Source organism: Jaculus jaculus, chromosome 12 (genome assembly GCF_020740685.1).
Source record: "Jaculus jaculus isolate mJacJac1 chromosome 12, mJacJac1.mat.Y.cur, whole genome shotgun sequence".
Taxonomy (NCBI): domain Eukaryota; kingdom Metazoa; phylum Chordata; class Mammalia; order Rodentia; family Dipodidae; genus Jaculus; species Jaculus jaculus.
Window position 1 is genome coordinate 47,544,507 of NC_059113.1, and position 17,188 is coordinate 47,561,694.

Below are 17,188 nucleotides of genomic sequence, written 5' to 3' on the forward strand. Positions count from 1 at the left end.
AAAAACAAAAGTAAACAGTTGTGGCATTTTATTTTATTTTATTTATTTTTTTTTAAATTTTTATTTATTTATTTGACAGCGACAGACACAGAGAGAAAGACAGATAGAGGGAGAGAGAGAGAATGGGCGCGCCAGGGCTTCCAGCCTCTGCAAACGAACTCCAGACGCGTGCGCCCTCTTGTGCATCTGGCTAACGTGGGACCTGGGGAACCGAGCCTCGAACCAGGGTCCTTAGGCTTCACAGGCAAGCGCTTAACCGCTAAGCCATCTCTCCAGCCCAGTTGTGGCATTTTATGACCAGCATGGATGTCAAGTAACTAGACAAAGTGGAAGAAAAAGAGGTGTGAAATGTTCTTAATTTGTCAGTGCCATGACCTATCACCTTTTTTTTTTTTTTTTTTTAAGCAAGGGACTTGGTTTTTATATCCTTTACCTACCTAAGATTAAACTCAGGCCTGGACCAGTTAGCCTTTAAGCATCCTTCTAGAATCTGTGCATGGATCAAATATACCATTAGCACTGCTTTTCTTTTTTTGATGGGGTGGTGGTGTTGGGCTCTTATCTCCAGACCTCATGTATGCTAAGCGCAGTACTCTAATAGCTTACTGCTATTACTTTATGACATTAAAAGATTGTCCTTATTTTGTACTTTCCTTTGCCCTTCAATATGCTTGTTTTATTTTAATATGAGTCACATTTAGTTTCTGAAAAGCTTTGTCAATAATCCTGTAGGAACTGCCTAATAGCTTTTTTGCACCCTACTTTCAAAGGGTATAGTTTAGTCATATCAACCAAGTTCCATGGGGCAAGGGAGGAAGAATGAAGTCCTTACTTCCTATCATCCATCTATCTTTAGATGTCTGTCTATCCATCCATATCCATCCATCCGTCTATGCATCCGTCCATCCCACCTGTGAATCATTCGACAGTGTCTTGCTATGTATCCCAGGCTGGCTTCAAACTCCTGAACCTTCTTCTTTAGCTGCCAAATGCCAGGATTACAGGTATGTACCACCATGCCAAGGGGAAAGGCTTCCTTGAATAGTTCGAGTGTTGCTTTCATCTTGGGGACCAGACATGTCTCCAAAATACTTTAGATAGCTTATCCAAAAAAGTTACCTAAAACACCCTGGTCTGTATCTGCAGTGCTTATAAATCCAGTGTTTAATGAATGGTCTTGAAACAGGACTGGCTTGTTGCTAAGAGAATGAGGATTGCTTCCAAGATGGCAGCCTTGCTTTATTTACTTATGCAATTTACAAACTGTATTCAAAATATTGGGCACTTTCTGATTGTGGGTCTGTTTTGTCTGTATGCATGGTCTGGGTGAAGTTTCTTTTGTGGAAAGAAATGGCTTAGAATGAGGCTTTGGTAGCCCTGGGTTCTACCTTGATCTTGGTTCCATCTTGTTTCTTAAAGTTTAACAGCTTCTGCCTAAGTCTCCAGACTTTCATCTTGCAGGTAAGACTGGGCTCAGTCAACCACAAGCCTGTGATGAATTGCATTAAGTTGTGACACCTCATATGAAAATTGCATGTGCAGTCTGATTATATTGCAAGACTGAGGCCTGGGTGCTCTCCCTAAAATAATAATAACAGCAATAAATAATTGGGCATGTAATTGAACACATTGCATACATAGCACTGTGCAATGTTCAGAGAAAAATAGCAAAAACTGAGACCCTGATATCCTAACTTTCTATCATATCATCTAGTTTTTTTTTTTTGTTGTTTTTTAGGTAGGGTCTCACTCTAGCTCAGGGTGACCTGAAATTCACTATGTAGTCTCAGGGTGGCCTTGAGCTCAAGGTGATCCCCCTGCCTCCCAAGTGCTGGGATTAAAGGTGTGTGCCACCATGCCTGGTGCTTTTTTTTTTTTTTTTTTAAACTTTTGTTGTTAAGGTATTACTGAGAAAGTCACAACCAAAAGATAACCCCTTTGGACAAGATAAATGTACGAAGAAGCTATAGTTAACCTTGCATAATCCTTAATGACAAGATACAGAAATTTAAAAAAAAAATGCCCTAAAGAAAACACACTACCATTTGTTGTCTTTGTTCTGTGGTTTTCAAAAAGCATGTTCCCATGTTAACATTTTTCTTTACTATGGAATATTTAAGAAACCTGAGACAGCAGAAAGACTACTAGAATGAAAATCTGTCCCTACCACTTGGTTTAAGAAGTAAAATGTACTTGGATGGGCATGAGGGGCACATGCCTATAATCCTCAGCGTTCAGAGGTTGAATCCAGCCTGGGCTCCCTAAAGAGACCCTGACTTGACATTGGGCTCAGAGTCACCCTTCTGGGTCTCTTTGTCCCAGTTCCCAGTGACTTAGCCTAAGCATATCCCAGGACACTGCTTGGTGTACTTATAGGACACCAACACACTTCTTCCATTTGGTCTTGTGTTTTTACACTCCCTTTTCACCTGCTAAAATCACTCCAAACACATAAACCAGCTCCCCATGTTACAGCTCTTCACAGTAAAATACAGTGTGCTTCCATATCTGTCATGTCCTATCACAGTTAACTGTTTGTCCATTTCACCGTATTATAGACTACTGGAAGGTTGATAAGGTATAAATGTCGTTACTCACCAAAAAATGCTTATGAATTTTTCTCATGAGGATATTAGTCGTTCTGTTTTACATGATGACCATTAGCCTACCCTGCATATAGCTACTATTAGCCTGGGCTATTCATGGTTTGTGAGGCTCCAAGGAGAAATCTGATTTTTTTGTTACTCATGGATAGAGATATCTGCAATATACATTTATCCTATTTTTCACATTGTCTTATTATTTGTAAGTGTGTTATATGTTTTAAAATATCAAAGTAATACTCTTGTCTTTTCTTTTAGATATTGCTATATGGAGATTTGCCAAAAAATAAAGAAAATGTAATATATTTAGCAAATCATCAAAGCACAGGTTTGTACTTCAATTGTGTGGAGTTTGGGTTTTTCTACAGATGGAATACATGGGTATTCAAAATGATAAATTGCTTTGAGACAAGGTCTCATTAGCCAAGGCTAGTTTTGAACTTGCTGTGTAGTTGAGGATGACCTTGAATGTCTTTCTAGTCCTCCTGAGTGGTAGGATTACAGGTGTGCACCATCATACCTGGTTTTATCTGGTGCTAGAGATTGAGCCTAGGACACAGTGTATGCCAGCCAAGTACTGTAACAACTGAGTTACATACTCACCTCCTCAAAATAATGCTCTTACATATTTAAACAAAGTAGGTTTATTTTGTGGTTATTAAAACATAAATATTCTATATATATTTTATACCTGGGTATGTATTTTTACAATTTTACTTTCTGCTAAATCAGAAATATGAAAGGTAGACTTCTCTTTTGAGTATAAATAAGGTATTTTCTGTGAATGACCCTTTGATTTGTTCATTGTTCTTTTTTGTAAGTTGTATTTGTAGAAGTGAAATTGTTAGATCAATGTATGTATGCATTTTAATTATTAATGTATTTGTGAAATCACTGATTTGTTTTTGAGACAGGGTCATATTGGCTCTAAATTCTGGATTCTTCTATCTTAGCCTCTGGAGTGCTGGGATCACAGTTGTTAACTACCTCCCCCTTACATTTTGATCATTAAGCTTCACATGGATTGTACCAGGACGTGAATACTGGTTTCCTGAACATAGGATTCATGCTGTAATGAGTCCAAATGTCTACAGTGCCTTTTGTCTTTTCTGGTTAATTCTAGCATATCAGCCTTCCATCAGAGCAACAATAGAAGGCTGTTCTTAGCATAGGGTTGCATATAGTTTAAACTAGGCTAATACTTTTTAAAGTGATATTTTAAAATAATTATCAAGAGTTTGTAAAAATAATACATCGAGTGTTTTGGTCTTCATGAAGTTCCTTCACATGTGGCAAATTACCTAATGATAGTGCAATATCAAAACCAGGCACTTGACATTGGCTTTCTAATTCTTGAAATAGTTTAGTCTCTTCACAAAAGCTCCTTTCTTATTTTTTTAAACCTGTGGCTACTTTAAAAAAATTAATTTTCCCATTTTTGATACTTATGTATATATATAAAATGTATTTTGATATTATTCCCTTAGTTATCCTTTTTCATCCCCCCACTCACTAATACCCTTCTTCCCCATTAATTCCCATCTTACTTTCATGCCTTTTTTTTTTTTAACCCGTTAAGTTAAATTAGGGTTGTTTGCATGAAGGTGGGTGGAAGGTTTTTTTTTTTTTTTAATTTGAGAGCGACAGACAGAGAGAGAAAGACAGATACAGGGAGAGAGAGAGAATGGGCATGCCAGGGCTTCCAGCCTCTGCAAACGATCTCCAGACGCGTGCGCCCCCTTGTGCATCTGGCTAACGTGGGACCTGGAGAACCGAGCCTCGAACCGGGGTCCTTAGGCTTCACAGGCAAGCGCTTAACCGCTAAGCCATCTCTCCATTTCTGGGTGGAAGGTTTTTAACTGTGGAATAGGCAAATTACCAGTGGCTATAGCACTGAAGAGCCTGACTCCCCTGTCCTAGCAGCCATTAGTTTCTCTGGGAGATCTGGGGTCTTATGTATCTTTCCTGCATGGATGGTGTAGTATTGCTTGGCTCAGTTTTTTGCAGGAAACCATAGTTGCTATGAATTCATGAATATAATGGCCATATCATAACCCAATGACAGTGTTTTACAGCCCTCCTCCCCATCATCCTGTCCTGACATTCTTTCTGCCCCTCTTCCATGAAGTTCTCTGGGTCTTAGAGGAGAGGTTTGTATATTCTGTGTGAGGCTGAGCACTCAGTGGTCACTTCTCAGCAATTTTGCCAGCTGTGCCTCTCAGTGTTAACCACTGCCAATTGCAGTAAGAAACTTCTCTGATCAAGGCTTCAAGTAGTACTAATCTACGTGAACAAAGAGATAATTAGAAGGCAGTTTGACATGCTGTCCATTTCACATAACCGCAGCAGTAGACTTCCCCCTAGGGCCTACATCCCTAGCCATAAGCTTTTGGCCAGGTTTATAGGTCTTGCTGTATAGCCCTGGCTGGCCTAGAAATTGCTTTGTAGATCAGGCTGGCCTTGAATTTGTAGTGATCTTCCTGTATCTGGCTCCCCAGTCATGTTTTCTAACTTTGTTTACCAGATTATACCATGAGGAGTCTCTTTCAGTGAGGGAGCACTAAGAGTTCTTACTGGATTCTGTCTTGCAGTGGACTGGATTATTTCGGATATGCTGGCGGCCAGGCAGGGAGCTCTTGGACACGTGCGCTATGTGCTGAAAGACAGGTTAAAGTGGCTTCCACTGTATGGTTTTTACTTTGCTCAGGTAACCTTTGTCTCTGCCTTTTCTTTCCATATGTAAGTTTATAAATAATTTATATTTTAAAGTTTAACATACATTTAGTAAGAATATGTGTGTGTTTTCCTTATTCTGTTTTGCAGTACTAAGCTCAGCTTTGTGCCTATTAGGCGAATAGTCTGCCAGTTAGCTACATCCGTAGTCCAAATACATGTTTTAAAAATGATTTCAATAATAGCTTATTCTAAATTTAAATATTTTATTTGGTTTAATGATGTGTGTTTACATATATATACATGCTTGATTATATAGTAAAATTAGATAACAAAGATGCATATGTGTAGGAGTTAAATAGGAAACTGAAAGGCATAGAACTTGATAATCAGTTACTTTAAGAAATAGTGGTAAAAGTTGTTAATCATCTGTGGGAGATTAAACTAAACGCTGAACTCATAAATAGCTTGGAGTGAGAAAATTTATTTTCTTATCATTCTGAAGGCTGGAAGTCCCAAATCTAAGCTTGAGTCAGGCTGGTTTCTCCCAAAGCCTTTTCTTCCTTGACTTTCCCCATGTCCTGACTGACCTTGTTTGTATGCCTGTGCATCTGTGGTGTCTATTTCTCTTCTGAGAGAGTTTAGTGACCTTATTTTATTTAACTTTAATTGCCTCCTTAAAGACCCCATCTTCATATGCAGTCACTGTGGAAGTTACGGCTTCAATAGATAGTTTTGAAGAGAATAGTATCTAGTCCATAAATAGTTGGAACTGGATGCATATTTTAAATCCCTAAAGATTGCATTGATATTTTAAGGATTTTTTTTTTATTGATTCTGTATATGTTAGTAGAGAAAATTTGTGAGTTAAGGTTCATCTGATAAGTTTTTGGCTTAAATCTTTTAAGGAAAGATATAGTGAAGACAGTGTAGGGAACACAGCATAGGAAACACAGCATAGTTGATACAGTATAGCCTGAAAATTTACTCTAAATGTATTCCAGATACAGTGTAGTGTGCAGTTTTACTTGGATTTATTTAGATGTATTGTGTAGATGCTAATATTTAAATGTATAAAATATAAGTTAAATTCTGAAATATAGTTTCATTTTTAACTCTAGGAATAAAACTACCTTTTTGATGACTATGGTGATTAATTACTTAAAGACTAAACTCCTTTTTCCCATTTTTTTAAAATGTGCCAGCACGGAGGAATCTATGTAAAGCGAAGTGCCAAATTTAACGAAAAAGAAATGAGAGACAAGCTGCAGAGCTATGTGAATGCAGGAACTCCAGTAAGCATGCCCACTTTTATTATTCCTTATTACTCAGTGTGCAATTTAAGAAATTAAAATTTAAAGGTCAATTTGAAAATATATTAGCCCACAAGGAATAAATAATTGAGAATTACATTGAGGTACAAAAGCTATCTGAATATAGGCAAGTCATTCTTTTGTCAGGAGGGGTTACCATAGACAGCAAGGAGGGCTTTTTCTGGTACTTGTCAGTATTGGCCTTACAGAAGAGTAAGAAGAAAATACATGTTTTAGTCGTGAATGGAAAATGGAGCATCACACTTAAGTTCCCAATCGCTTATCTTCATATTAGAATTGGTTTTAGAAGAAGCAACTGTTTTCTGTCACTGTAAATTCAGATTTCTTGCATAAATTGAGCTGAAAAGCCAAATATATAAATTTATAGAGAGAAATAATCGTTCATTGTGAATTTTAGTTTACAAAACTTTTCTCAAAAAAGGAATTTCAATCCTTTAAAGGAAACTAATTGTTGCCAAATGCCTTTTTCCCATGACTCCTTCCCTGGACTGACTAAAATGGCTATGCGGACTACTTGGGATCCAAATGCATGCAAGTTAGCTTGTTCTCCACTCATCTGCTCACCCTCCTTCATGCCTTCATGTTCTTTCCTTATTAGGGCTCAGAGGTAGCAGCTAGAGTTCCTAGAGAAAGAGTTCTCCACAGTTGGATGATAAGTTCTCAGAGCAATCTGTTTACTTTTGTATCTTTTAAGAGTGTCTGCAGTAGGAAATTGCACTCATTTTTGGAATGGTGGGAATAGGATGTGATGAGATGAGCAGCAACTCTTTATCTGGTTACAGAACACTCTGGAGATCAAGTGTGGCACTTTGACAAGGCCTTTAGTTGGAAATGAATTTTGGCAGAATTGGGGGTTATTGTTTGTATATCTGCAAAAGACAGAATATGTTGGCAGTATGAAAACCCACTGTTTTAAGATGTCTACTAAAAAAACATTTCTACTCTTAGAGACATGAATTTATATATTACATATCCATCCCATTTCCTTCCTCCAGCCATGCAGCCAGAGTTGACTCTTGTGAAGTTTTCTGCTTAACCTTTCTGAAGGTCACTCCACTAGATGAAAATTAAGGTGTTAGTGAGGCTGTGGTCCTTTCTGAAGACTCCTCAAAGAATTCACATTGTTGTCTTTTTCAGCAATTAGCTGTTCTCTGCATTCCTCTACTTTTGCCTTCTCTGCTCATGCCTTCTGTTTATTTTCCAAACCAGCAACAGTTGGTCTGGGCTTTCTTTGCTGGAAGTGATGTTTCATGTCTTCAACGTAGGTATATATATCATCATGAGGAAAAGGCCATCATGAGGAAAGCTAGCATGTAGCTCTAGCCTTCTTACTGGAGAAGTAGTCATTCTTTCTTGTTTTTAAGCATTCATGTGTATGTGCATGTTTGTGTGTGCATGCTGTTTTCTGTGTACATACACATGTGTGTTCAGGTGTGTATTCAATGTGTGCATGTATGTGGAGGCCAGAGAACAACCTTGGGTGCCAAGCTCAAGAATGCTGTCCACCTTTTTGGGGCAGGATTCCTCACTGGCCTGGAACTCACCAGGTAGGCTAGACCGGCTGGCCTGTGAGCCCCAAGGATCTACCTGTCTTATCTTCACCAGGGCTGGAATTGAACTATAAGTGCATATTAGCACACCTTTTTTTACATGGGTCCTGGTAGTGGGACCTGGGTCCTCATACTTGCCATTTAGTCCTTTACTGATTGAGTCATTTCTTAGCCCAGAGGTGGCTGCTTTAAGAATGACCATGCGCGAGGATCCAGGAAGGCAGCATAGCCTGGGAGCTGGGTGGTGAGTGACTCCTGCAAGTGTCCCACTCCATAGGTTTCTAAAGCAGAAATACATGTGCAGTATTACGTTGTGTCAGGAGATTTTGTATGATCTCTATGAAATGTAGGTGCCATTATAATTTTCATTTTCCAGGGCTCTAAGGTTTGGTCCTAGAGCACAGAGATTAGGTTTTGTTCAAGGTCTATGGGTGGAGGAAATTAGATAAGCAGGCTGTACACTTAACTGCTCTTGTCTATTCTCTCTAGTTCCATTCTTCGTGTGATCCTGATACAGATCACCTACTATGTGGAGTAATGGCCATAGAGTAACATTTATTTATTATATTAGTTATTATTACAATATATTGTATCTATTATTTATTATTACAACAATATTTCACCTTTTTTTTCCCTCTTTGGGTTTTCTGAGGTAAGGTCTTGCTCTAGCAAAGGCTGACCTGGAATTCACTATGTAGTCTCAGGCTGGCCTCAAACTCACAGCAATCCTACTACCTCTGCCTCCAGAAGCATGCACCAATATGTTCAGCTAATATTTCACTTTTAATATAGCTCTCACTCTGTGTAATAATTGTAATCTCAGCACTCAGGAAGATAGAGGCAACAGGATCAGGAGTTCAGGGCAGTCCTGGACTAATTTTCAAGTTTTAGACCAGTCTAGGCTGTAAAGGTTATAGGTACATGCCACCCCACCCAGTTTTAGGTGTTGCTGGGGAATGAGCCCAGGGCTTTGTACATGCTAGGCAAGTATTCTACCAGCTGAACTACATCACTGACCCCTTATTCTTTACTCTTTATGAAGGTATTTTTATTGAAATTATTGAGATATACTGTAAGCTGTACATAGCAAACATATATAATTTGATTATTTTTGATATATGTATAGGTACTTGAAAACATCCATTAAGAATGAACATACCAAGCTGGGCATGGTGGCGCATGGCTTTAATCCCAGCACTTGGGAGGCAGAGGTAGGAGGATCAGTGAATTTGAGGCCACTCTGAAACTACATAGTTAATTTCAGGTTTTCCTGGACCAGTGTGAGACCCTACCTCAAAAACACAAAAAAAGGGCTGGAGGAGGGTGACTTAGTAGTTAAGGCATTTTGCCTACAAAGCCAAAGGCCCAGGTTCCATTCCTCAGGACCCACATTAGCCAGATGCACAAGGGGGCACAGATGTCTGGAATTCATTTGTGGTGGCTGGAGGCCCATTCTCTCTCTCTCTCTTTCTCTCTCTCTCTCTGTCAAATAAATAAATATTAAAAAAAAAAAACTTTGTTTAAAAGACCAAAAAAGAAAGAGAACATATCCATTTCCTCCAAAAGCATCCTGCACTGATCTGCTATATCACAATAGATTAGCTCATAATGTTTTTCCATTCAGTATAATTATTTTGAGATTTATCCATATGGTTGTATGTGCCAACAGTTCTTTTTACTGTTGAATAATGACATTGTGTAGATGTGCTTAATATTGATTTCTAACTTGAGCAATGATAGTGGGTTTTGAAGATTTTGCTGTAGGTGATCAGAAATATTGGTGTGGAAGCTGTATTACTCTTCTCATTTGTTGTTACTCAAATACTCAACAAGAAACAATTTAATGAAGGGAGAACTTATTTTGGTTCATGGTTTGAGGGTAGAAAAAGCATGGCAACATGGCTATGACAGCAGAATTATGAGGCTGCTTGCTGCATCAAGGTAGATTAGGAAGCAGAACAGAAGCAGGGCCAGCATACACACTTTAAAGCCTGCTTCACAGTGAGCTACTTCCTGCAGCTAGACCTTATGTCTTGAAAGTTTCATAGCCTTCCTAAACAGCAAAGCCATCTGGAAACATGAGCCTGTGGAAGATATTTTACAGCCAAACTTTAACATTTGCTTCTTGACACCCATAGGTTCATGGACGTTTCATAAATACAAGTATATTCAGTCTAACTTCAAATTCCCACAGTCTTACAATCCCAACACTGTTCAAAAGTCTAAAATCACTTCTGAGACTGAAGGCAAACTATTATCTGTGAATCCCTATAAATTCAGAGTACACGTTGCTGCAGTTCCTTTATTGTTGCTGGGACAAAACATCAAACAAGAAGCAGCTGATGAGTGGAAAAGATTTGCTTTGGTCTACTGTCTTAAGGGCAAGTTTCATTATAGCAGGGAAAGCATGGCAGATCAGGGGGTGGGCATCATATCTTGTCATATCAACTGGGAGGTAGCAGCAAAAGTGAGCTAGGTAGCACTGGTAAACTGGGCTAATCTCAAGGCTCACCACCTGTTACATACCTCTTCCAGCAAGGCTTCACCTCCCAAAAGTTCCACCAAGTGGGGATTGAGTATGCAGCTTAATCACAAGTATGTGAGGCTGTTGGGGTCATTTCATATTCAAACCACCACACGTTAGGTACTGTTAGTGTACATTTGCACAAAGTACATTGTTCCAAAAGGGAGGAAAAGGGCATAGCAAAGAAAGACTGAATCAAAGTAAGACTGAAACCCAGCAATGCAAAGAGAAAAACCTTGCACATCTGGCATGTTGGGTTCTTGGTGGCATCATTAGGGCTCCTGTGGACTTGGCTAACCCCAGACCCTCAACAATGCACATATTGTCCTTCTCTTCTGCCTGCTTCCCTCAGCACATGCCTTCCTTGGTAGGTGTCTTACATATTTGGAATCTCCATTGCAACTTAGGCTTTACTGTCACAGTTTCACAGATTGCCCACTTAGAACTGTGTGGTACTGCATGTTGCCTGGTCTTAGAGACTTTGTAGAATCTTAGTGGAAACCTCCATGATTTCCCCAGTCTTGTATCTGGCATACCTGCACACCAGCACCACTTGGATGCTACCATCAAGTTATGCTTTGTCCTGTGGTCCACAGCTGTGTAGCAACTTGGACAAAACTTGGTAAAACACTTTCCTGGGTGGTGGTTTCAGAGCAAGAAATCCCTGCCAAGGCATTCTCAGTTTAGGTGCTGTCCTCTTAAATCAGTTTGCATATTTGTAAGCTGGAGCCCCTATGGGGTAGAATCTTCCCCTCAAGTTATTTTTTTCTATTGCCCTAGTACAGTATGAGGTTTTTCTGTAATGGTGCTGGTCTCTTTAAAAATTACAGCTGAGCCGGGCATGGTGGTGCACACCTTTGATTCCAGCACTCGGGAGGCAGAGGTAGGAGGATCACCGTGAGTTCGAGGCCACCCTGAAACTACATAGTGAATTCCAGATCAGCTGAGCCAGAGTGAGGCCCTACCTCGAGAAATAAAACAAAACAATAACAAAATTACAGCTGAGCCAGGTGTGGTGATACACATCTTTAGTCCTAGCACTTGGGAGACAGAGGTAGGAGGATCAGGGTCATCCTGAGAATACATAGTGAATTCCAAGTCAGCCTGGGCTAGAGTGCATGAGACCCTACCTCAAAAACAAGCAAACAAAAACAGCTGATTTCTTCACACTGGCCTTGTCTGCAACTTTAAACTTGTTCTCGTTCTCTTACTCACTGAACTGTGTATTGTCATTTGCTTGTTCTCACTGTAAATCTAAGAGTAGAGATCATTAACCAACCATGCCACAGCCTGGTTGCTATTCTGTCTTGAAGTTTCCTCTGCTACATTAATTAGTCCATTACCTTCTTAAAATTCTGCTTCATTCAAATTATCTCTGAAGCCTCATGAACCCAACCCTTCCTGTCCATGTTTTCCCCAGCATTCTGGTTTTCTAAACTGCCAGCAGAATGTCCAGTTAAGCTCTGCCTACAGTTTTCTAAGACTTCTGTAATTGGTAGCTCCAAATTTTTGTAAATTCCTCTCATAAACCAGTGACCTACTTCCTGCTTGCTATGCCTTAAGAACCATATATATATGGTCAGGTTTATCACAGTAATGTAATAACAGTAACCTTGGTATCGAGTTTCAATATTACTAACTTTTCTTATTGTTGTGTCTGACAAGCAACAACTTAAGAGAGGAGGTTTTTCCTATTGGCTCACATTTATTTGGAGGATATAGTCCATATGGCAAGGAAGGCATGGCAATATGGCTGGCAGTGCTCACATCTGTTGAATTGGATTAGAAGCCTAAACACCTCCTTCCCAGTTACCTGTTTCTTCCTGTTAGACCTTATATCCTAAAGGTTCCACAGCCTCCCACAGTAATGCCACCATCAGTAGACCAAGTATTCAAACACATCAGCCTATGGGGAACAGTTGTGTGTGTGCTGCATGTGGTATATGCATATGTATGTGCAGATCCCCCCACCCCCACTCCCTGCATATACATGTACCAGGGCAGGGTGTCAGGCTTTCCTCTATTCTTCTACCGTACTTTCTTAAGATAGAATTTCACTGAACCTACCACTCATGCTGTTTTTCAGTGAGGCTGGCTAATTATGGAGCCCCAGTGATCTTCCTGTTTTTGCCCTCTATGTGTTGAAGTTATAGGCATGCACAGTCACACCTTACTTTTCACATGGGTGCTGGGCATGGAACTCAGGACGTAGTGTTTATGCAGCATGCACTCTTAATCTTGCTTCTGTGGAGAACATTTAAAATTCAAATCATAATAGAAACTGAAAATTGAGAATAACAGAGATGCTATTATACCGTTTTTTTCAGATGAGTCTTTGGATGAGTTTCCTCATATTTATTTCATAAACAAATTTAGATTCTTTTATAGGTTCATTAAATAGGAGTTTTGTAATCACAGGTTGTTCAGATTAAGGATGCTTCTTGTGCTGGGTATGTAGGTAGACAGTGTTGTTGGGATCATTTGAACATGGATAAGTTGACATCGTTTTCTCCCATGAACAACTTCTGTCTTTTTATTTTCTACATTTTGTTTATTTGGGACAATAATTTATTTTTTTGAATGCTGGCTTATAGTAGTGGTGTAGTGGGTGCAACTCAGTTCCCACACTAGGAGGGTACTTCTCTTTCTGCATGGCTTTGTAGAAAATGCTTGTTTTCTTTGTTTCCCAAGAACTTACATATAAAAATTTAGACATATTGATTCCTTAATATGTTTCTACCTTGAAATTTATTTTATTTATTTTTTATTTTTGAGGTAGGGTTTCACTCTAGCCCAGGCTGACCTGGAATTCACTATATAGTCTCAGGCTGGCCTCAAACTCATTGTGATCCCTTACCTCTTCCTCTCAAATGCTGGGATTAAAGGGCATGCACCACCATACTCAGCTTTGAAAATTACTTTTATTTGTAATTGCATGTTCTCAATTTATGTAGCAAAAATGAGATTGCTTAAAATAAGTTATTGTAAATGGTGAGCTCTATAACATAGGAATATTATGTGAGCTTTTTGAAATGCAAACCCTACATTTATATGATTTTCCTCAAGTAAGTTGCATTTTTACAATATCATGTTGAAGAGTATGAGCTAAGCATGGGAGAGTAGTGGCTAGGCATGATCAGTGCACTATGCATGCCTGTTTGGAAATATACCAAATCCAGTTATGTGTACAGTTGGTATGTATTAATAAACAACCTAGTACAAAAATAAAATAACATGTCGTGTGTAGGATTTTGATCGGGAAAGTTGTTTTATTAACTACAAATCATCATTTCATGGCCAAATTTTATTTTATTTTATTTTACTTTATTTTATTTGTTTATTTGAAAGCGACAGACAGAGAAGCAGAGACAGAGAGAGAAAATGGGCGCGCCAGGGCCTCCAGCCACTGCAAACGAACTCCAGACACATATATGCCCCTTGTGCATCTGGCTATTGGGGAATTGAGCCTCGAACCAGGGACCTTAGGCTTCACAGGCAAGCGCTTAACCACTAAGCTATCTCTCCAGCCCCATGGCCAAATTTTAAATTAGTAACTATTGACATGGCTTCAGAACTGTTTTTTAGATTCTTAATGATAGACCTATGAGTATAAAAAAGCCTTTTAATATTAATTAAATTAAATTAATTAATTAATTAATTAAGTTTAGACATAGTTGAAGTTTAGCATTTTAGCTTGAAATAAAGGTCATTTGTAAATAGATATATATTTTTCCTTCCGTAGAAAATATCCTTAGCTGTAGTACATTAGCATCAGTAAGTCCACAATAACAGTCACAAAGCTCACACACACAAAAACAAAATTTTCTTTATGTCCCACAGATGTATCTTGTGATTTTTCCAGAGGGAACAAGGTATAATCCAGTACAGACAAAACTCCTTGCAGCTAGTCAGGCATTTGCTGCTCAACGCGGTAAGTAAAAACTTGTCTGTATTCAATAGAATTATTTATTTATTTGCAAGCAGTGAGAGATAGAAAGAAGAGATACAGACACAGAGAATGGGCATGCCAGGGCCAGTAGCCACTGCAAACAAATTCCAGATGCATGCGCAACTTCGTGCATCTGGCTTTATGTGGATACTAGGGAATCAAACCTTTGTCATTAGGCTTTGTAGGCAAGCACCTTAACTGCTGAGATGTCTCCAGCCCCTGAAAAAATATATGTATATTTTAAATCTTTATTTATTTATTTGGGGGGTGGGGAGAAAGAAAGAGCAAATGAATGGGTGTACCAGGGCCTCTTGCCACTGCAAGTGAACTTAAGAAATAGCTGCCACCTTGTATTTCTCTGGCCTACATGGGTTCTGGGGAATTGAACATGGGTCCTTAGGCTTTATAGGCAAGCACCTTACCACTAAGTTACCTCTCCAGCCCAGAAAAATATTTTTTAAGGAGAGTATCATTTTCATTTTTCTTCGTAAATAAGGTGCTTATTATTCATGTTTTATAACACTTAAATAAAAAATATCTGGTCTCTTGGAAAATCTTTCTTTTGGATTCATTTGTGTGTGATGACATACATGTTTGAAAAGTTAGACTGAAGTGCTTGCAATGGTACATATATGCATGCTGTGGATTGAGTTAAAATTTAAGTACATGATTATATAGGTATAATTTTCGTCTACAGGGTGGGTTATGTGTGATGGAAAATTTGTAGGTAGGTTTAAATTTTAATACTTATTTCTAACTTGGAATCAAGACTGAATTTTATTAGCTGTTTAATTGTAAGTTACCTATTTCTTAAATATAGGGATGTACTTATACGTACACACACGCACACCCCCACACCCTTACCTTTTGGGTTGAACTAAATATGTGTAGTAATTAAATTAGCAGGTATGCAAAGGTCTTTTGAATTCTCTCTCTCTCTTTTTTAATTTGAGAGGGGAGAGGGAATTGGCACACCAGGGCCTCAGCCACTGTATTCAAATGCCAGATGCTTGTGCCACCTAGTGGGCATGTGCAACCTTGTGCTTACCTCACCATTTGTGCATCTGGCTTATGTGGGATCTGGAGAGTTGCATATGGGTCCTTCGGTTTTACATGCAAGCACCTTAACCACCAAGCCATCTCTCCAGCCCTCTTTTTATCTTTCTTATAAAAGTCATTCCAGGCTGATCTGGACCTCACTCTGTAGCCTAGGCTGGCCTCATACTCAATCCTCTTACTTCAACCTCCTGGGTGCTGGGATTGAAGGTGTGTGCCACCACACCTGGCCACGTCTTTTCACACTTGGTTTATAGCCCCAGAAACTATTAAGGTCTATACTCAGGAAACAGTTGTGGAAACATGTTTGCAGTGGTGTCCTAGAACAGAGACTGAAAGTGAGCATGTGCTCTTAAAGTTGGAGCGTGGATTGAGAGTCAGTGTATCCTCTCTTGATCTGGAACACTCAGCTGAGAGTCAGTATGTGCTCTCCTGACTTAGACACACAAGCCTTTAGTGCGCCAACACAGACTCCTCTAGGATTGCCCTCCATTTGCTTTTACCTCTGGTGATTTCTTTGTACTGTCCCTTTAGCCTTCTCTGCTGTCTCGTTCTTTTTGTTTCATATGTGGTTTCCAGTGATTACCCTTTGTTTTTTCATTCAGTTCATCTTCTATTCTTTTGAAGTAGTCTTCACTTGAAATCATAGTTTCAGCCAGCATTTATTTGCATAGTGTGCAGTGTGGGCAGGGCACAAGAAGGTTGGTGCTCATTTCTCCATTCCACATGTCAGCTACATGATTTAGGTAGGAGCTTAATAGGGACTAGAAAGTCCAGATAATTTGACCAGCATATCTGATTTCTTACTTGGGCTGACTCAACATTGAGTAGCTGCAAAGTTCTTTTCAGTTTTTATTATTACATTTACTAACAGATATTAATTAAACAAATTAACGGGCTTCACTTCAGTTTAATTTATGGTATCAAGGCTCGCTATTGTGTAAATATTCAGTTCCATTTCCACAAGTTTTGAACTGTATATCCAAACATGGATTAGCTTACATAACTTTAGACAAGCTTTATTTCTTTTAGTCTTTTTGTTCTTACAATAGGAATCTTAAGTTATTTTGTTGTGCTTTTGTGATTCAATACAAAGTTTGGTATGTAATAACCATATATATAAATATATTTCTAAAACTTGCATTTAGTAACTTTGTGAAGGAGAAGGACCAGTTAAGCAAATCTCCTGATCATAACTATCATTGGTAGCTGGTGCTGAAGGATAAAACAAAAGGGCAAGACAACTGCATTTAAATCCTCAAACCAGCCATTTTGTTTTATAAAAGAAAAAGTTATGTTCTGCTATCATATGTGTTTAAGAAATGTCTGTCCACATTGGCCTTGGTATTCATAATCTCACAGTGCCTGACACTACCTACACTAGACCTTCAAAATAGAAGGAAAAGATGAACATCAAAATAGAAGAGAGACTACTGGGAAAGAAGAGATTCAATAGAGGGTAGATTTGAAAGGGGGAGAGCTGGGGTGATGGAGGGCGT

The 17,188-nt window shown here is 38.9% G+C and overlaps 1 protein-coding gene and 1 non-coding gene across 2 annotated transcripts in view; both read left to right on the forward strand.

The window, feature by feature from the left end:
* Agpat5 (1-acylglycerol-3-phosphate O-acyltransferase 5) overlaps nt 1–17,188 on the forward strand; it is a 40,458-nt gene that overhangs the window by 11,452 nt on the left and 11,818 nt on the right. The window contains exons 2-5 of the mRNA XM_004663165.2: nt 2,862–2,931; nt 5,195–5,310; nt 6,482–6,571; nt 14,525–14,615. Of these exons, the coding sequence (XP_004663222.1) occupies nt 2,862–2,931; nt 5,195–5,310; nt 6,482–6,571; nt 14,525–14,615 (367 nt within the window). The remainder of the gene's footprint in view (nt 1–2,861; nt 2,932–5,194; nt 5,311–6,481; nt 6,572–14,524; nt 14,616–17,188) is intronic.
* On the forward strand, nt 1,487–1,569 carry LOC123453905. The gene has a single exon (XR_006633076.1). It is a non-coding gene; the product is annotated as a small nucleolar RNA SNORD60 (small nucleolar RNA).